The sequence below is a fragment of the Amborella trichopoda genome, chromosome 10 (genome assembly GCF_054954075.1).
Source record: "Amborella trichopoda isolate Santa Cruz 75 chromosome 10, AtrichopodaSantaCruz75HAP2 v2.0, whole genome shotgun sequence".
NCBI lineage: Eukaryota > Viridiplantae > Streptophyta > Magnoliopsida > Amborellales > Amborellaceae > Amborella > Amborella trichopoda.
The window spans coordinates 39649248-39671772 of NC_142345.1; the positions used below are offsets into that span (position 1 = coordinate 39649248).

The 22525-nt window shown below is 35.1% G+C and overlaps 1 protein-coding gene across 25 annotated transcripts; it reads right to left on the bottom strand.

Annotated features, from left to right (window-relative positions):
• Positions 1–1776: 1776 nt before the first annotated feature.
• On the bottom strand, positions 1777–20878 carry EMB1873 (porphyromonas-type peptidyl-arginine deiminase family protein). Of its 25 annotated transcripts, none has more exons than XM_088848819.1 (13): positions 20588–20878; positions 17241–17317; positions 16960–17049; positions 16774–16858; positions 15839–15894; positions 15618–15696; positions 13015–13149; positions 7606–7835; positions 4053–4100; positions 3681–3743; positions 3346–3504; positions 2460–2552; positions 1777–2143 (listed from the first exon to the last, which is right to left on the bottom strand). In XM_088848819.1, exons 3-13 carry the CDS (start codon positions 16999–17001, stop codon positions 1943–1945), a joined length of 1191 nt encoding a protein of 396 aa, XP_088704945.1. In that variant the 5' UTR covers positions 17002–17049; positions 17241–17317; positions 20588–20878; the 3' UTR covers positions 1777–1942. The 25 variants fall into 25 exon arrangements, 19 of the variants coding, with proteins under 19 accessions (XP_088704945.1, XP_020522676.1, XP_088704954.1 ...); XM_020667017.2 differs by having other exon boundaries at positions 17204–17317; XM_088848828.1 differs by having other exon boundaries at positions 15613–15696; positions 17204–17317.
• Between the last annotated feature and the right edge of the window lie 1647 nt (positions 20879–22525).

Consider the following 22525-nt stretch of genomic DNA (forward strand, 5'->3'; position numbering starts at 1 on the left):
GGAGAGAGCATAGCAAATGAGAATTGTAACTTATACAGAAATGGAGCGAGCATAGCGAATGAGAATCGCATCTTATATATTACGAAATCATTTAACTTTACTACAAGGAGGACGCAATCACTCTTAGTCTTAGCTATTATATGTGAAATCCAATAGTTTGATTGTCTCATAGTTTAAAAGATTTTATTTTGTGTTTTATGCATGATAATCACATATCCGTAACTGCCCAAATTTCATATCTAATGATCAAAGGTGATTTGTGACGTCCTTGCGCTAAAAATAAACGTTTTTTTTTTATAATTTTCCTATCCAAACTAATACATTTCAAATTTTATCACATTTAGATATCATCTAGTTAATAAAAAATAAAAATAAAAAAGTAAATTTTTATTTGGACAAATAAGTGGGGATTTGAGTCCATCATTTTCGGTGAATGAAGGCTGTTCATTAGATAGACGATGGATCTAAGCCTTCATGATTTAAAATATTTTTTAATTATTTACTTTTCCAATAAAAAACTTGCGTAGAAACAAAAAATCCATCCAACTAGATATTTTTAAGATATGACAATGCATTTTATTTGTTGTTGCAAAGCAATTGATATTCCATATGAAAATGCCACACCTGTGTAACAATTTAATAAATAACTTTGTCTCAGTTAAAACTTTATGCTTTTGCTTTTATCAATCATCCCATAAACCTCCTAATCAAAAGATCACTCATATTGAAGAGTAGAGGTATCAAATGTCTCAAAGTATAGAGCAAGTTTATAGAATACACCGTAATAGAAAGCCAAAAGACATTCGTGTGGAAGTAGAATGTCCATATATACTTCCTTAAATAAAACTCCGCATAGAATTAATTTTAGGACCCAAAATTTTGGATATGTAACCTCTTCAACATGTAGATTAATCTGAATAAAAAAATCGTAATTGTATCCTCTATGTATTTGAAAAAAATAACGTAGTAAAATCCAATTTTTAGATAGTGAGATCCAAGTATTTAAAAACTCAAATTTCATTTTTTTTTGAAAAAAAATCATCAAATTAATTCTTAAGTGGTTCCCAAAATTTCAGATCGAAAAAATCCCCCCAAGCAGGTCTTTTGACTGGGGGAGCATGGCTTACGTGCTATAAAAGAAATAGTCCAACAAAACTGTATCCATAATTCATCTTCATATTCAAAACAGGCAATCTTCAAAAACCATTGCCTCATGCCCTAAACAATAAGCCCAGGTACTCAAACCTCCTTTATTCAGAGATAAGAAAGGAAAAATAATCCAACAAACAGAAGAAGATTTAGCACCAACAGCCACTGCAACATAATATTATCGATGTGAAAAGAAGGCCAAGGGCTGGGCCTTCTGCATTAGTGGCAAAGTGGGGTATTACACTTAAAAAATTAAACAATTTCACAGTTCGCCTACCTTTTCACATATCCTACTCTCCAAACCCTTCTTATTTTCATTTTTGAAAAAAACTATATTTTCCTGTGGGACTCTTCGCGGTGTATGCCCAGTTTGTATGGGCTTTTCATTAAAATTTGATGCATATTTCTAATTAATACAAGTTGTATATTTCAAATCGATACAACATGAATTACACAAAAAAACAAAAAACAAAAACCGAGACAAAATTTTTGTTTCTTAGAACTGCACTAAATATTTCTTAAAATATTCATAAATTGGTCACGGGTGGACTGTGGCTAGCTGAGGTGATGGTAATTCCTACCCATGTTTTGGGTAGGGATAGCAAAACATAGATTAAAGCATAGGTGTGGTCTGTATCATACTTTCATTGATTGATTCCAAAATGATTTAAAATCAGAGCACTTCCGTCCTCTCCATTAATGTTGCCTACAAGGGCAGCTCAAATCAATTATAGACCCTTTGATAGCCATAACAATTGTGCTTTACAAAAGAAAAGCAAAAGAGTGGTTCTACTTAAAAGGGCAGTATTTCAAACAATGGATGCTCAATGCACTTTATAACATCTGGTTCTGCAACTCTGCTCCTCATACTGTGCTCCCAGTGTACAACTTGCCCCCCTTCCCCCCTTCTCTCGCGCTCTCTCTCTCTCTCTCTGGTAAATGCATCTGCCACCATCCAGTAAAGATTACCTGGCCTTTGCAGTTTCTGGCACAGCTGAAAATTACCGGTGCCAATAACCGGCAAAACAACCATAACCGCATTTTAGAGAGATTAAAAATCAGAAAAAATCAGCTAGAAGATAGCACAAACATACGGATCCAAGCCCTCCGCCACATACCAACAAGCACAAGGGGAAAAGAAAAAAACCCACAAAAAAGTTTCCCTCTCTCTCTCTCTCTAACTTGTACTTTATTTCCCCATCATAAAAAAATCCACTGTTTTTTAAATTAAATCTTCTTTTATTTCTTCTTCTTGCGATCACGATCCAATCGCTCCAAATACTCAAGCGTGATCATCTAGACTGCATCACCTTCACAATTGGGAAAGCTGGCTGCTGCTGTGTGATGCAATGTATGTTCCCCCCAGCAAGACAAATTTCCCTTGCGCCCTCTATCATTATAACCTGCATTCCACCCATTTTTTCAGTGACTGCATATAGGGCTCCTATGAGAGCACACTGTATATTTACTCTCTTGGGTGAAAGACCTACTTAAGATTATTTTCTCGACCTAAAATTATGGGATCCACTTCAGAATCCCCAAATGAGTGTTTCCAAAAGAGAAAAAAAGAATGGTTTTTCAGTTTCTAAGCTATAATAAGTGATTGTCCAAAACTTATATCATCCTTTCAATCTTAGGATGTTCGTTTTTTTCGCAGGTGGCAAATTATATATATTATTATTTTTATGTTTATTTTTATTTATTATAAAGGTTGGTAGCTAGATTGAGGAGTTACGTCCCCCAAATTTTGGGTTCCTAAAAATACTTCTGGATAGGGGACTTTTCTTGAGAGAGTATATGCCCACTGGAGCATACAATCTTTTGACTAATACAATAAATGATTTAGCATTTAAGAAAAATGTTAGTTATTAGCACCCAAACACAATTAGGACCGAAAAGTAAAAGGAAAGAACACCATTTTGCTCAGTATAATCTAATGGACTACCCATTGATCATCAGGTCATCACCCGAGAAATCCGTGTGTCGCACCCCATATAACTCATTAAATTAAAAAAAAATGATGGATGGTGATGGAGAGAGAATGGGATCTATCGTTGGGGTCCTGTTTTTCTGGGTCTCGAACTCTACATCACCATCAATTTCAAGAAGGATAGTGACCCAAGGACTCTGAACTTTTCACAGTCGACTGCATTATAGTATATTTTCCAATAAATAAATGGGGAACGGCTCACAAACCTCATGATTTGGGAAGGCAGAAGAAAGAACATGGAAGGCTTCATCATCGTATTTCCTGTCTCCAAATGAAGGAGCAATGATCCCACCATTGGCGATGTAAAAATTCACATAGGAGGCTGCCAGTCTTGTTCCGGCAGTTCTGGGTTTCCCATCAAGGCTCTATTATCATCACAGAAAAAATGATTAGCAATTTGTTTGCTCGGAGATAAAACTAAAAAAAAGGACAATGAATTTGGCTATGACGACATTTTTAATAATCATAAAAATTTGATGATCAGTCTTATATTGAATGGACTATAATTTGGAGAGATGAAGTAGTTAAGAAAGAAATATGCCTTTCCACAGCGATAATATACTGATGCAAATTGGCAAGATTCTCTAATATCACAAATCCCTCCCTGTAAAAATCTGTCAGTTTGCTTCTCTCTCTCTATGGCCACTCTGTAGGAAGACCTTCAAGCACAACCAGACAAAACCAATCCAAATAAAAACGCTCTCCCTCTCTACATCTTTTTCAGGACTAATCTCATGTACATACTAAAAGTTGCATTTTTAGCACAGACATGGGAAATAAACTCAGATTTATTGGAAAGATCATGAAATGGCTTGTTCACACAACCACCTATCAAAACAGGACAAGTACTGATAGCACTATAACGAAATACACATTGAAATCCAAACCAGGAAATTAAGCTGTAACCATGGACCTGTTTTCCCAAATCTAACAGGCATATAGCTGTCGGTATATTTGAGACCTAAAACATGTACCAAGAGAGATTTGTTAGGGCTGAAATTTTGCACTATATCTTTGATTGGAAAACATAAGTAACTTTTTTAAAAATAAAATAAAAGTCATACGAGTTCTCCACCATCCACCAAACGAAAGGCCTCAGTTCAAGGAAAATGGCAGAACCATTTCCCCCTTTGTTTTGCATAAATTTATTTTTTATTTTTAATTTGGTCACCTAGATGAGATCTACATCTCTGCAAAATTTGGAGTCCAACACATTTCAAAGTGGCTTATGGTACACTATACGCCAATTGGCTTATATAGACCATACATAGTAAAACCATTTACATTTGGTACAAAAAGGTAAAGGCATCATTTTTCTGATGTGTAACTTTATGGGCCGAGGTCTGTACAATATCCAAGGAAAATTTTCCTTAGCAGTTAAGCACAGTCAATAAACAACCCTTTAGTATTTAATTTATACTGATGGCTTTGGGTACTTTCTACCTAAGGTACATGGCCTTTCTACAATATAAATATATTGATATAGGCTGGATGGCCTAGATTGACAGATGAGGGCCAATATGGACACATTTGACCTTATATTTTTTGTGCATATCATTTTTTTATTATTATTTGAAGCTCCTAGATGAGTCCAACATGTGTAACAATTGGGGGTCTTCCCAACAAAAAAAAAACTACCATGTAGATCCGGGCCGTCTAGCTTGTGTGTGATGCATATGCATGGAAAAGTTTATTATACATTGGCAAATGCATGAGTCCACCTTAGTTTTCCATGGATTTAGGAGCTGAAACACATCCTAAATCATTGCTAATGCACTTTCGATTTAGATCCACATATTTTCAACTCCAAAAAATAGTTCAGATCTGGCGATATGTGAAGAATTAAAATGAATAATCCCAAAAAAGGTGTTCAAAATAGACTAGTTTTACAGTTCAAAATTATTTTTTTCATATTCATGATCATGGTGGTTAAGAATATCAACCTGTGTTGATGCACCAAAATATTATACATACATTATATACATACACACATAATACACACTCGCGCATGCAACATAAACACACACACACATACATATATATATATATATATATATATATATATATATATGGAAAAATTCTTCCCAATGCCTATAGGCGAAAATGAACAGTGATTTCGTCTATGCTCTTCACCGTCCAAAGTTCATCGCACAGTCACGATTGTCCTGTAGTGTTTCATTTTTCATTTTTTTTTCAACAAATCAAAATGATCTGAAATTTGGAGCATGTGTACATCCTAATGAGACGCACTTAATAAAAATATGAAAAAATAATTCGCAAAATATAAATTGACCAAAATACCCCAGTAAATTTTTGGGGGTATTTTGGTCAATTTATATTTTGCAAATTATTTTTTTATATTTTTATTAGATTCGCCTATTTTTGCTGAATAGACGCTCCAAATTTCAGATCATTCCGATTTATAGAAGAAAAAAATGAAAATTGAAACACTACCGGACAACTGTGACCGGGCGATGAAGTTTGGATGGTGACGAGGGTAGGTAAAATCAATGTTTATTTTCGCTTATAGGCGTTTTGTAGCATCTTCCTATATATATATATGGAAAAAGTTTATATAAGGATGCTACCTTATAATGTAGAACTACGGATGCCCCTCAAAAATCCATCGGAAAAGGTAGTTTTAATGTTGAAAAACCCTTTGATTGATCATCTCGACATCGAGATGTATGACTATGAATTATAAAAAGATTTTAAGTCTCAGAAAAAGGGCATTTTACAACATATTATCTACACCGTCCATTTTCAAGATTTTTATATGCTTATAGATCTACTTGATTTTAACCATTTTTTAAATTTCAAATTTTATAACTAGATATAAAAATAGATTTTGAGATAATCCTAAGAAGAACATTTTACATCAAAATTATATACCACAATAAAATTTAAAGCTGCACCTTACCTCTACACCTACGGATGCATCTGTATGCTATATATATATATATATATATATATATATATATATATATATAGAAAAACACTACGCAACGCCTATAAGCTAAAATGAATAGTGATTTTGCCTGCCCCCATCACCGTCCAAATGTTCATCACGCGGTCACGATTGTTTGGTAGTGTTTCATTTTTCATTTTTTTTCTACAAATCGGAAAGACCTGAAATTTGGAGCGTGTATTCATAAAAAATTGGGGAATCTTCTTAAATTATAAAAAAATAATTTACATGAAAAACTTTGACCAAAATACCTCCAAAAATTTTCAGGGGTATTTTGGTCATTTTATTTTTTGAGGATAATTTTTTTTATATTTTTATTAGATGCGCCTCAGTAAAATGTACATTCCCCCCAAATTTCAGGTCATTCCAATTTGTAAAAAAAAAAAAATGAAAAATAAAATACTATTGGACAATCGTGACCCGTACGATGAAATTTGGACAGTGATGAGGGAAGGCGAAATCACTATTCATTTTCGCCTATAGGCGTTAAGAAGACTTTTCCTATATAGGAGAAAATGAATAATGATTTCGCCTACCTTCATCACAGTCCAAATTTCATCGCACGATCACGATTGTCCAATAGTATTTTATATTTTTTCTACGAATTGGAATGACCTGAAATTTGAAAGGTATGTACATCTTACTGAGGCGCATCTAATAAAAATATAAAAACAATTATCTGAAAAAATAAATTGACCAAAATACCCCCGAAAATTTTTGGGGGTATTTTGGTCAATTTGTATCATGAAAAATATTTTTTATATATTTTTCAAAGATTCCCCTATTTTTTATGAATACACGCTCCAAATTTTAAGTCATTCCGATTTGTAGAAAAAAAATGAAAAATGAAACACCACGGGACAATCATGACCACACGATGAACTATGGACGGTGATAGGGGTAGGCGAAATCACTGTTTATTTTCGCCTATAGGCGTTGCGTAGTGTTTTCCATATATATATATATATGGGTTTTGTTAGGCTACACCACTTGGTGGTGTAGACCCTTAAAGTGCTCAACATTTTTTAACACTAAAATACCCTTGAATTGTAATACAAAATTTTTTAAATAGGGGCATTTTTGGTCATTTAGAAGGGTAGAATGGATATTTTTATAAGAAAATAGTGGCACTCTATTAGTAGTTAATAACAATTAATGCATCTTGTGGGTGATGTCACACACCATGTCGGTGATGTCATTGTCCACTATTGTTAATAAATGATTTTGCTTCTATTAGTAATTGCTAGTTTACCCTTGACTAATTACTTAAAATACCCCTAAACAAAAAGTTACTATACTACAGGATAAGAGTACCTAAATGTCTAAAAATGTTGAGCACTTTAAGGATCTACACCACAAGTGGTGTAACCTAACAATATATATATATATACTTGGGTGTAGATAGAACCAAATTCCAAACTTTCAGATCATACATTGTAAACATAAAGGGGAAAATGGAAAGAAAAACTAGAACAAGAATATTTTTTTTAACTCTAACCTTAATCCCCTTCTCTTCTTCCTCTGTCATAAAAAGAGGCTCAGGCACATGGAGTTTTATTACTTCTAAGTTTCTACCACAACCATCAGTGGAACTAGTGAGAATGGTATAAGCCTCAACAGAGCGAGAATACTGAGGATCGCGTTCATCATCAGTCCACGCTAAAACAACAACTCCAGGCTTTACAAAGCAGCACATGTTGTCAACATGACCATTAGTATCATCATCACCTACAAAGTTGAGGTACATACAGTTAACAAATGAACCAAAGTGACACTAGAACACACACACACACACATATAAGCAGTATACTTTGTAAATAAATAAAAATCAAATGATCAAGAAGCCTCGGATAAGCATTGTAACCTCTTCTGGTTGTAGGCCTAATGTTCAATGCCTCCATGACACGCCAATCTGAATTCTTGTTCCAGTTGATCGTATTGGGCAGTAATAGCTGTTACATTTTGTGTAAATTGTGTTTCAAAACAATCATGACTTTAGTTGTATGTTTGTTATAATCCAATGGAGAGCTAACCTTCACAGAGCATGCTGGGTGTTCGACAAGCAGGCATGCTCATGCAAGAGCGAGAACACTGAAGATGCACATGTTTGATTGCATTTGCTTTTGCGTAATTTATGGACTGCAGATGTTTGATTACATGTGGGAGCAACTGAGCCCTCAGGATCCTCCACCACGTGAATGTCCATCCAAGCTTGTAATTTACCATCCTAAGACAGGGCAGGACTTATGAGCTTCTTACTGATCTCAACCCATCATATGAGACGGTTCAAAGCCATATTCTAGCAGAAGACAAAATTCCTTTACTTCACAAAGTGGAGGGACACGATACAAGCAGGGAAATTACAAGACAGATTGATGTTGTACATGGCATCTGGCATAAGTGGCAGATGGTAAATAAGCTGTGGGTGTTAAGCATGGTCGAGAACATATGATTGGTCGCCCTAATGCAAAAAATTGTACTCCATACGTTATGGAAAGATGAATCATAGGATAGGTAAATGCTGTTTTCTTCATGGTAGACGTGCAGCACCTCCTGTTGGAAAGCCTGCTGCAAAGTTGGCAGCTCCACAAGTGAGCCATGGCAATATGGACCTACCAGTGGACAAAATTAGTGAGATTGTCCAGCAACCATAGAAGCTAATTTCCTGGTAAGGACCTAATATCTCTTCCTTCCTCCTCAGGGTCCAGGAAATCATAAATCTGTTATTCCTCCACATTCCACCTGGGATTATCAATTCAGCAGTTTCTCATATGACAGGTAACCCTCTCAATTTCATATCTCTTAAAAATGTCAACCTTTTGTTTCTCTAGCTGGTCTCTAGTACGTCAGTTCAAGGTCCTCGTAGCTTTCTCCTCATATCAATTCTCCAGTTATCTCATGTCCTTCATGTTCCCTCTTTTCCGGCAAACTTTTTGTCCATTAATAGTATCAAGAAAGTTTTGAATTGTGAAGTAACTTTCTGTCATATGCATTCTGTTTTTAAGGCATGACTGGGAAAATGATCAGGGAGGTTTCCCGATAGAGTGGTCTACCATTTCAATAAGGCTCTGGAGCACTGGCTTCCCAACATTATGAAGAGGCGAGTTGTAAGTTTGTAACATGCTCGTCGAGGTCACCCTCCTGCTAGGGTTTTGAAGCCATTATTACTACAGTAGTAGTCAATGTTGGTGGTTATGTTGATTGCGAAGTTTGTCATGTTCCCAAGCAGTACTGTTTACCTTTTCTTCATAACAAAGAGCTACGCAATAAACCTTTTGATTTAATACATTCCGATGTTTGGGAACCATCCCCAATTATCTCCCTTTTGGGTGCTCATTTATTTGTTACATCTATTAGTAACAACTCTCCGACCACTTGGATTTATCCCATGAAATCTAAAAACCTAGAATTTGTGATCTTTAAACAATATCATAAAATGATTCACTCAGTTTAATGCAAAAGTCAATTTTTTTTTATCCAACAAGGGGACAGCATGTTAATGAGAAAATGTCTTAGTATCTCCAAAATAATGGTGTCCTTCACTAGACCACATGTCCTATTACTTTAGAACAAAATGCCCTTGCAGAAAGAAAGAACTGCCATCTCTTGAAAGGTGACCAGATCTTTAATGATTTAACATGCAAAGTTCCTAAGACTTATTAATCTTATGCAATTTGTATGGCTTCTTATCTCAGGAGTCGCTTTCCCGTTCCTATACTTGGTAGTGTTTCCTTTGAATGTGCATGTTAATGCTACAAGTGCTATAATCCAAAGAAAGGAGGTGTTATGTATCTATAAACATGACTTTATTTGTAGTCCATATTCATTGTTAAGAACAAATATGTAATTTCTACATTTATTTGTACCCCGTATTGAATCCTTAACTAATTACAGTGAGAAACAATATGAAAATATATCTTTGAGTGAAGAATCTCACTCATGAATGAATTAGAGTCACGTCACTCTTCTTTGGCTTCATCTCCAACCATCTCTACCTGTACCACAAATTGTTTGTCTCTCTCAAATATTCAACGTGATATTTTAACATGGTATCAAAGCAAGTTTCAAACCTTAATATGACCCATCAATCAAAGGTATCAATATTGACTTTAAACCCCAGATCTGTCCACTTAACTTGGATCTCTAGACCTCTCTTGTCTGAAATCTCTTCTCTCTAAATCTCTTTATCAACATCATCCGAGCCTTATCCCAACTATTAGGGGTTGGCTACATGACATATGTTTTGTCATTTTTCTCTATCAAGGATGATACCCTCAATCAGACCACAAGTCATCATATCTCTTCTCATTACTTCCATCCATGTCCTTTTGGGTATTCCTTGCCTTTTTAGAGCCTTTCACTTGAGCCAAATCACCCATACAAACTGGTGTTGTATAATGTCTACGCTACACATGGGCAACCTACCTAAGTATACTTTCCCTCACCCTATCGCCTATTGGATGGAGGCACCCCTAAGTTTCCCCGAATGTATTCAATCTGAATCCTATGCTTTCTTGTCTTGGCACTCATCCATCTCTCTAAATCTCTTCTTTACCATAAATCATTTACCCTAAATCACTTCTTTACCGCAAGTCTCTTCTATTCCTTGATGTGAACAGTGAACCTTAATTACTACTCACATGAACAGTAAACCCTAGTCACTCATGTGAACAGTAAACCCTAGTTACTATTCATGTGAACAGTAAACCCTAGTTACTATACATGTTTGAACATAAATTCCTTTGCTTTCAAAAAAAACACAAAACACAAAATTGTTTCCATTACATTCATTTCTCCCATAGAATCTTGCCTCCCCAACATTCCTTTCCCTAAAGTTTCCATCTAACTTTCTTCTTCCAATTTCATTCTATGGGAAGGAGTTTTTTTACGATGTTTTGGAAGGAAGTAGTTATTAGTCCTTTCATCCGAAGCCTGCAATTGATGGACTATGCAAGGTACCATCGCAATTCATCACGAAATAAGAAGTGAGTTTACAAGGAAAGAGAGAAAAAGTTATAACCCTTAACCTTGTATATGATGATTAGGTGGATTAATTCTGCATTGTCAGAATATATATTACTACCAGTTGTCGATATTAACACTATTGAAGAATTGTGGAAATAATTAAAAACCTCATATGCCTGGCAGTCTTAGCAGTCTAAGAAGGGTGAGGACCTTAAACTTTTCCTTAACCCATCCTAAGCCCGGGTCAAGGAGGTGGGTGGTATTAGGTAGGTAGTCAACGTAAAACTTTGTCAAAACTTTACATGAATTCTGAATCAATGTTCGAACCAGGACTCGGGTAGCCCACCCCAAATAGTTGGGAAAAGTCTCTGATGATGATGATGCCTAGCAGTCTTAGGCCAGTCTAATGCACTTGAGACAGTAACTTTCGAGTTGTAAAAAGGAAGACAAATCCATGTCTGAGTACTTGGCCAAAATGCAATGAATATGTGATCAACTTGCTATGATTCAACATCCCATTAGCGATATTGACAAAGTGTATATTGCCTTGAAGGGTTTTGGAGATCAATATGAGACTTTTATTAGTTCACCTCTAGACCACCATATCCCACTTTTGTAAAATTGCATCCTCTACTTCTTCAGCATGAAGCTATGTTCCCTAATAAAAGGACAACATATCAATCAAGTGTGGATTCTTATTATGTTTGTTTACCAACAACAATAATTCATCTCTTGGGAGTGGTTTTCATGGAGTTATAGGCAAAGGAAGAAATGATAGAGGACACGGTGGCCATGGTAGAGGTGGGAGTTATGGAAATACTGTTGGGCACGGCATCCTACCTCCACCTAACAAGAATAAGAATGGGAGCTCCAATTACGGGAATAGAGGTACAATGCGTCCGATCAGTGGAAAAAATAAATCAGTGGAAAGGACTAATAATGTTGGAGAATAACTGGCTGCATTGAATACATCTACGGAGAATCTAATCATTACATCTCCATCTAAAGCTGTATGGATTGTTGATAGAGGAGTAACCAACCACTACACAGGAGATTCAAATATGTCCTCTTCCCTTGTTCCTAACTCAGGTAGTGGGTCTATTAAGATGTGTCCACTCACCACATTACCCATGTTCGGAGTGTCACCATTCAGTCTTCTAAAGGTCCTATACAATTCAAAAATATTTTCCTTGTCCCTAATTTCAACCGCAATTTTATTTCTGTGCCACAGTAGGCCAGAGAAAATCATGTCTTCCCTGTATCTACTCCCAATTGTGTTTTATTGAAGGACCTCCTCTCAGGGACCACATTCACTAGTGGCTCACGAGTGGACAGTTGTACAGAATTGATGATGAGTCGAAGAAATTCTAAACTCTGGTCATGCTTGTTGTGTTAATAAGGATGACAATGTGTGGCATAATTGATTTGGTCACTGTAGTATAGAGTCCTTAAATAAGGTGTGCAAAATAGGACTTGTTTCCTCCAATATTGGTCAACCCAGTGGGTTTATTTGTCACGGTTGTCAGCTTGGAAGGCATTAAGTTGCCATTTGTTTGTAATAATAGAGAGCTTCTCCTCATGTTTGAGTTAGTGCATTCTGATGTATGGGGCCCACTGCCAACTGCATCTCCTTCCAGTTCCCTCTATTATGTATATGATATTTGTTTATGACTTCTCTAGATTTATATGGATCTTCCTTCTTGATAAAAAATCTCATGACTTATCACTGAGCGCATGTCAAGTTTTTCCCACATAAGTAACTATAAATAGCCCACTTAAAGTGAATTATAGTAATACACTTAACCATCAACTAATACAAGATACATTATGACACACTTGCATTTCAATGGCGTTCACTTCAAAACAATGATTTAAATTTTATATACAGAAAAATCCCATACAATTATGAGAGTTTTTTTCAATAAGCATTGTTTTAACATACCATACAATCCTCGAGGCAACCAAATCACTTTTCTAACACCAAGATAAGCCTTCAGTTCATTCTCAATCTGCTCCTTCGACAAATCTGGGTTGCGATTGGGATTTAATAGGCATTCCTCAGTTGTAATGCAAGTGCCTAAACACAAAAACGAATATAGGACTTTGCAAATAAGAAAAGTTCTAATGCTCACGTGACAAGACCTAGTAGCAAGAAAACTGCCTCAAATATTATCAAAAGTAATAACAACTACAAACTTCCAACAACCTAATTGCTACAAATATGCTAAAAAAATACAAGTAATGGAGGGAGTTGAATAATAACAAACTTCAGGAGTTTAGCAAGGCACTTAAACAATAACCAGAATAAGAAACGCACATTAGAAGCAAAATGTATACACAGTCTCTTTGGTTTTCCTTCCATTTGAATAACTTCTATAATTTGTGCTCCACACCATTCATGACAAACCTTATAAAATTGCATTCTCTTCCAACTCAAAGCTTATAAAATTGCATTCTCTTCCAACTCGAGTTATTGTCATATGTTAGACCTAGTATCGTCTTTACTTTTAGGGCATGTTTGGTAGGTGCGTAAATATTTCCCCATGAAAAATATTTACATATGTAAACACTTCGCAGGAAAAACTTTTGCAAATTTTCTTTTCACCATGTTTGTTAACATGTTTAAAAAGCATTTGTGTAATGAATTACTTATGTTTGGTAACGTGTTTAGTATTGAAATATATGTTTTAAATATATTAAATCTATACATGCAATATGTAAATATTATAATATAATATTCTTATAATATAATATATTAATAGTATATATTAATTATGCATAAATTAATAATATAAATATAAATATATAATATATAACATAATATAATTTACAATATGAATTTATTTCATTAATGCACATTTGTGTTATATATAATACATATTGTATTATAGTATAATATATAATATAATATATTAACAGTATACATTATATTATACTAATAACACTAATATTATGTATTATATTATAATACTATATTACATTAATATACACTATCTAATGTTATATAATATAATATAATATAATATAATAAATTATTTATATAAAATATTTATATATTATATATAAAAATAGGGAAAGTATATATTTACCTTTGCTACAAGGTGGTCACAATAAATCTTGACCATTGGATGTGAAATTGGGTGCCTGCATTTATGTCATTGACCAAGCTCAAAGTCCAAAAGAATTTTTCTCGAACTTTGTGACACAACCAAGCTATCAGATTTCACATCGTATGATTGTAAGTAATTGTAACCTCCCTATTCTAAAGACAAATGGTCTCATTGTATACAATCCCATAAAAATATCATCAAAATATAATTTATATATTTAATATTATTTGATATATAAATAAAATATTATATAATACATATAATATTGTAAATAGTAAAAAGTGAATAGTAAATAGTGGATCCGCATGTGAAAATAAACGAAAGGGAATGTTTCCCCACCTCAAGAGGTGAGGTTTTCTTTTACCATGAATTAGACCATTTCATGGTAAAATGATTTATCATGGGATTTATTTGCATATGCATTACGCATAAAACAAACGTATGAAATGCAATTTTCACGTAAAAATGTTTTCAAGAAAACATTTATGCACAAACCAAACGTGTAAACGTATGAAACGCTATTTTCACATGAACCAGTGCCCTTAGTTTTAAGATTGAACTCTTAACATATGTTGAGCCTTGAAGCAACTTGGTTGAAAGACCCAGGGCACACACCATTTGATGTGCCTTGGTAGCTTCTAAGTCTTTAAACCAAAAGCAAGGGAAAACATCTAGAGGTTAGACACCAATAATATCTTAGATCAACTATGGACATGCCGCCCCTCCTCTCCTAGAACAATCAGTTGCTAATAAACGAGGCTCTAAATCCATAATATGTGAATCACCAAATTCCTCTAACTCTACAGGCGCAACTGTACCACCATCATAAAATTGACTATTTTTCTTTTTGTTAAAGCACATCATTCAGGTTATTCAAGAAGACAAAACTATCTCTCATGACCTTTGTCTTGGAAGATATTCTTGAGAGGTCAAATAACTCAAACAGCCAGTTATGGTTTTTCCATAGAATTAGACTACACCTCCAATTTGTGGGTCAAAGGATTTGGATGGAATAGGATCAACTTCATGTTGGTAGACAATTTATCAAGAACAAACTTCACGTTGGTAGGCTTGAGCCGCATTCGCATGCTCAACATAATTAGGAACAAATTTGAAGCCTCAAGTCAATACTAAACACGATAAAGAACTCCCCAATAGACTATAAAAATGTTATTTATAATATCTAATTCATAGATTTAAGAATTTGGTTTCGCAGCCGCCTTGCAAGATAAGCCAATATGGCTACTTTGTTCCCACGCACAATGCCTAGCTTAAGTATAATATAGATAGCAGGATGAAATTGGATGACCGTATTAACAAAGAAACTGTGAAAGACCACAAAACAAAATGACCGCAAAATGCCTACATGAAGTGAAGTGCAATTTCAACCACGTTAAATTGAAAAGGTTTCAAGACAAATGAGTATTAACTCCACCTTCACCGTCCACATGGATACTTCCACCTTCAAGAATAATGGAATGAGGAAACCTGGGAAGTCTCTCAACTCCCAAAATCTGTTGGACGAAGAAATTAACCAAATCAAATGATATGCCTAGAGTTAATCAAACATATATCTTAAAAATTAAATTTTCAAGTAGAATAAAATCCTACTTTATTCCTTGAACCACAAACCACCTTTCAACTTCAGTCACAGACCTTTTGGGCCACAAGGAGATCAAGACTCCAATCACTATAGCAACCGTTGAGAGCACCTGAAATGAAGGCACACAAACAAGTTACAGAAAATCACTTAAATGTTTGTGAATGTTTGTGACAAAAGATATTTTGAGCTCTTGGACAACTGCACAAATATAATGACTTGGTGTCTCCCGTACAAATCATTAGCTATTGTACTACTCTAGTTCAAGAAAAGCTATGAAGCATTAAACAGCTATAAGCTCGCAATATTTTCTAGATTGCGTTTGAAGACATCAATCATAGTCGTTCTGAACTGCATGCTAACCAGGAAAGATCTTATGCTCCTTCCCTAAGGCATGGAGCTTCAGTTGGAAGAAATTTACACTGGGGAATTACTGTTGTCAATCATGAGTACATGACTGACAAAATTTCACAATAACATTTTCCAAGATGACTGACTGATGTATGAATTTGTAATTGTATAACGCTACACAGAAGGGTATGCTTTTAACTTTAAACGCTCCTAATAATTATATAAGAGGGAGATCATTTAAGTCATCTTGGGCCCGCATGTAACAATGAGTTTTTTTTTTTTTTAAATGTCGCATGTAACAATGAATTTATGTGTGTATGCAGGAACCACTCATAAATAGAACAACAAATACAAATCATTGCTCACAATTCAAATTTCTCAACTTTAATGTTCATCCTTAAGGATCTGACATTCAATATTTACATGTTAATACTATAACATGATATATGACATAAAGTTGTAAAATGTAAATAAGAGGTTGATTATTTATGACAAAAAAGATCGACATACTATTTACAATTTATGAAAGAAACATGGAAAGCAGGACATTCTTCATGGATTTTAGCAAAACAACACATCAATCCTTCCATTCTTTACTTAAGAGTAAATAGAAGATGAGAAAATAAGCTAAACACCATACCACCCCAGCCATTAAAATTCCAATCAATCCCCGCAACTCTGTGCTCTTGGTACCCTGAACTTGATTGCTTGTCACACATAACAAACTTATTCCCGAGAATGTCAGGCAATGACTACAATGAATTAACTAGCATGCACACTCATATAGAACTCAACAAAACAGATGGAAAAGGAAATAAAAGCTTACAGTGGGTCCGATGTCCCTGAACCATGAATCGTTCATACTCATCTCCAACACTCGAACATTTTTTGGCAGCTTAGCACGTGCATTGGACCACTGCATGAAGAAACCAATCAGGAAGATAAAGGTTAAATTACATAAAGAAGATAAAAGGAGAGCCACATCCCTTAGTGACATTAGAATGATCATATGTCTAAAGTATAGAAATCATAAAAACCACAACTCATGGATCACTGTAAATTTTTCCAACCTGAGAAGCACTAGCACAAACATTTACAGGCTCGAACCTTGATATTGCACTTGCTACTTTTACAAAAGCATCCTGTCCATGCACAGCATCATTGCGCCAATTATCCCCACGTTCCTGTGATCCTCAATGAAGTTAACATATTGATTTCCCATATAACTACGATGTAGACTAAGCATGTTAATAGGGAAGTTTCTACATACTTCATCAATGAATCAAATCAGGCTCAACAATGTGGGGAAGTTACTTTTTACTTTTAGAAACCAGTCATCTAATGCTGATTAGCTATGAGATTAACAAAAATTTTGAGCAACAATGTATATCAAACAAGGTTTCCACACACTTATGAAAGAAAGAAATCCCAATTGGAATTTTCCAATGATTCTATGTATACATATCAGCACAGTCTTCGTGACCACAACTACTGACTTTCCTTAGCATTATCCAATACTTTCCTTTTCTAGTAATATATGGAGCTCTATAGAGCCATTTTCCAATAAATGTTCCCAAGTTATCTTACCCTGCATGCTAGACAAACACAGCCTTTTTTTGCGCTGCGGACTTTAAAGAATTACAATTTATTGATATCTTCTTTTGTCATTAATTTACAGGTCACTATGCACATGCAAAACAGAAATACCAGAATACAAACAGTAATTGCCAATATTTGACAATGGGAAATCATAAATAGGAAAAGAAGACCTATCACAGGCAGAACCACATAGAATATTTAAACCAGAAAAGGGAAGGAAAGAACCCTATATCTCTTAACACAACCTAATATTTTAAACCTGCAGACTCATTAGCAACAAAATTGTTATCACCACAGAAAATGGGAGAAGCATGATAAACAAAATATGAAAATAATATTCATCTGTTTATCAACACAAATCCCAATAATACTATTTGTCCAGAGGAATCTCCACGTAAGTATCTCTCTCTCATCACCAACAGACCACCATAACCAACCACAACAGATAGCCTGGTGAGAGTGCACCTCATTTATTACCCTTGTTATCCTAATTTTTCAATCCTCTTTGTAATTAGGTCTGCAAGTCTCATCCCAATTAACTATGAGTTCTTTGGGAATATTTTTTTCTAAGTTTTTCAAGACACAGGCAGTTTGTATGAAAAAAGGACATATGGTCCATATACCTGATTCTGACTTCACAACTAGTAGAAATGTAAGAAGTAAAACACATGCACCCTAAAAGAAATATAAAAATAGAAAATCCTTGGTTTTCTTTCTAGATAAACCCACAAAACATCATCTTTGAATAAGAATGAAAAGGGTCCATATAATATAATCCATATGGTTATCACAACCACATGGCCATGACGTTATCACCATTCCATCAGTGGGTTGGACAGTGATGTGGGGGAGCAGTTCCAAACAAACATGTCACTCATTGAATTTTAGGCATCTACTCTCCTTCAATATCACCATCCAACCGATTGATTAGTCGTGATAAAGTGCAACTCCATATAAATCATACCATACTTTTCCAAATTAAAATCAGCACCCAGTAAGAACATAGTTTCACAGATAAAAATATTAGTAACATAGTATAGCACCAAAATCTAGCAACCGTTACATAACTGTATATAGGTAGGTTCAGCATGTAAAATCAAGAATAGAACAGGAAAGCTACGGAGTTGTTAACTTTTATGGCTACTCTTCACAATTACAACTTGTGAATTGGTTTCTCTTGGATGGAATTCAGTTATTTCCAGTTCTTTGGTAGGATAAGGTACAGCAATCAACAGAAAACAAAATGTGAATACACTTATGCCAATCTTCTATGCTAATTGGTCCAAATTTTGGAGATCTGAAAACCTGAGTTTTTTTCCACATAAACACAAAATCAGCTTGGGGCCCATTTTCCCTTTTCAACTCGGAATGGCAGATGATTGATCAGAGTCACTCACTAATGAGGATTTGGACCAAATCACCCAAAAACGATGCTAAAAAATTTGCCTCAGGCTCGGGGATCGGCCTCTGGCCAAGCCAAGTAATGGGAAAAATCTGAGTCGACTTGGTCGAGTCTTGTGCAAGCCCAAAAAGAGCTCCAAAATTGCATAAAACAAAAAACAATTGTTAAAAATAATTAAAATCAGAAAAATAATTGATTTTATGTATTCATCATTTACTGCTTGTATGAAGGAAAAGAGTATATAAAAAATATAATACAGAGAAAATGGATATATACCTTGAAACTTCAGAAAAACCAAAAAAAAAAAAAAAAAAAAAGATAATAGAGCATATAATAAAAAAAACCATAAATCATCATCAAAATTATATATAAAATAGATAATAGAGCATATAATAAGAAAAACCATAAATCATCATCAAAACATCAAAATTATATATAAACATATCTATATACAATTTATAGTGGTTTTGTATCATATAATTTTATGAATTTTTTATGATCCTGACTTTGTACACCAAACTCACCTCGTCAGGGTGCCGAGGCCAAGTTTCTCAACCAAGTCCTAGTCAACTCGATAGAGTTTTAAATCACTATCCCAAAAAATAACATTTTAATGTAATAAAAATGTTATTTTTAAAATGATTTGAATATCTTAAACCCTGTTTGTATCTTTTTTTGTTTGCTCGCATTGATTCGGCGGGTTAGGCTTTGAAACCAATGGGTGACCCGCTCAAAGCCTCAAACCACCATTGCAATTTTTTTTAACGTGTCAATGTGCAAAGAGTTTGAAAATAAAGTTTTGGCTCAAAATTCACTCATGAGCAAATGATCATATTTCTATCAGCCAGCATCCCATATTGGAAAAAGTTGCTCCAATTATTTTCTTCAAATGGTTATTAGTAATTGTATTTTTTAATAATTTTACTACTAATAATAATGTTACTTTGCTACTACTGCTGCTACTACTACTATCATTGAAGAACATATGAAAACACAGTGGGAATCCAATCTAATGTGGGAAGAAAATAAAAAGTCTAAAAAACAAGTAGAAAAATCCAACGCAAAAGAGAGAGAAAGAGGAGGGGGAGGGGGAGGGGGAGGGGGAGGGGGAGGGGGAAGAAGAAGAATAAGAAGAGGAAGAGGAGGGGGAGGGAAACTCAACAAACACATAGATGAATATAAAATAAAACATAGAGATGAATATAAAAGAAGAGGACAGAGAAAACTTATCCACAAAAACAGAACAGGGGAGACAGAGAAAACCAAAAAACACAGAGATGAATGACAGAGAAAACTTATCCACAAAAACAGAACAGGGGAGAGAGAGAAAGCCAACAAGCACAGAGATGAATATAAAATAAAACATAGAGATGAATATAAAGAAGAGGGCAGAGAAAACTTATCAAGAAAAACAGAACAGGGGAGAGAGAGAGAGAGAGAGAGGTGTACTTACCGGCCAGCCCATCCAGCACTGGGAGTGGGGCTCCCACTCTGCAGGCATGCGATAGCCATTGGAAGCGGGGGTCCCTTCAGCTTCCATTAAAAACCCCTCAAAAAAACTCAACCTTCGATTATTTTTTACAGAAAGTAAGGTCACAGAGAGAGAGAGAGAGAGAGAGAGAGAGAGAGAGAGAGAGAGAGAGAGAGCTGGGTAGAGAGGGGGGAAAAGAAAAATGCGGTAAATACTTTTATTCCCCTGCTCATATATCAATCGGTACAGCAGGACAGAGAGAGAGATAGGGACAAAGAATGGATTTTCATCCCTGGTTCGCATATGTGGACATTTTGCGCTGCACGACGGGATTCTCGCTGACGAAAACGTTTGATTCTACGTCGTCCGCGCCCTTTTTTTTTTTTAGTTTTTTATGACGCCACGTGATGTACAAGTACGCCCGCGAACATTGGGACCCGGAGGGGCAGGTTTTTCCTCCTGGCCGACTTGGCTTTTGATATTTTTACGTTGCAGCCCGGGTTTGCGTTGTCCGAGAAAGGCCCAATCCCTCCTACAGGGCTGGCAATGAGCCGGGCGCCCTGGGCCGGTCTGCATGGCTTTTAAAAATTTAGGGTCTGAACCATTGTGGTATGAGGGTTGAGTTAGGGCCTATGCTGGTCCGATTCAGCGTAGCTCGACCTTCTTCTTTTTTTAAAAAAAAAATTTTCTATTTATTCTTCTTCGTTTGTTTTTTGCATGGCCCTACGGGGACAAGGGTAGGGCTGAGGCCAGGCCTAGCCCGGCACGTAACAACCCTTACTTTTTTTTCTTTTTTTTTAATGGTAACATACAACTTATCATTAATTTAAATGTAAAATACAAGATGCTCAAGACACAAGATTACATAAATGAAGTAACCAACAGAGAGGGAGTATAGACTCCTCCTTTGGCAAAAATATCAACAACTTCATTCACATCTCTATAAGAGTGTTGGACCGTTGCCATAGAGGTTGACAATATATCCTAAATTTGATAAAAATAGTCTCTAATCTCCAAGGAGTATGGGCTTTTCTCTTTGGGCTTTCTCTTACTCCAGACAATGACATTTGCCGAGTTTCTTTCAATAATCCTGCCACTTCCAAAGTGTATAACAATTCCAAACGTTTTAATAAACCTCGTGCTTCCACCTCATTTGTTATTGTGATACCCCAAGGACCAGAGTAAGAAAAAATAATGTGCCCCAAATTATTTTGATGATACCACTATAGCCAGCTGGCCCCAGATTGCAAAGTGAACATACATCAAAATTAAGTTTGAAGGAATTCACGAGTGTGGGTGGTAAAACCCATAGTCATTGTTGCCAAGGGATTGCTAATAATAAGAGTTTTAGGAATAAAGCCATTATCCTTATGCATAATGAACCAATCAGTTGCAACTGCCAAAATATTCGATTTTAATGTAAACAGATATGTATTTATACCATCAAATACTCTTTTATTTCTTTCCTTCTACACACTCCAAAGAAGACTAACCCAAATAGATCTCCAAAAAATAGTTCACATCTTTGAAATATTTGTGTGATCTATTGGTCAATAAGATCTCTGACATTTTGGGGCAAAGGTAATGACCGATTGAGGCATTGCCGAGCCCAATCCCAAAGAAATATAACAAAAAGACATGAGAGGAAAAGATTGTGCGAAGTTTCATCACTGTCTTTACATAGGATACATATATTGGTGATAATAAACCCCACTTTCTCATGTTGTCAACAATTGCTAATTTATCTTGGCACATGATCCATAAGAATCGATGCACTTTAATAGGCACATGCAATTTCTTAATATTGAATAAACCAGTATCCAATTTTTTTCGACGATCAGAAAATAATAGATTGTAGGTTGACTTAACCAAAAAATCTCCTAAAGGGGTAAGATCTCAAATAAAGTTATCATCTATATT

Coding starts and splice junctions, on each gene's coding strand:
- EMB1873 (XM_020667017.2), bottom strand. CDS start 20,674: ATGGAAGCTGAAGGGACCCCCGCTTCCAATGGCTATCGCATGCCTGCA. Junction 13,150..15,617: donor TATCCATGTGGACGGTGAAG/GTGGAGTTAATA, acceptor TTTTGTGTTTAG/GCACTTGCATTACAACTGAG. Junction 2,144..2,459: donor CAGCTTTCCCAATTGTGAAG/GTGATGCAGTCT, acceptor GGTAATTTTCAG/CTGTGCCAGAAACTGCAAAG.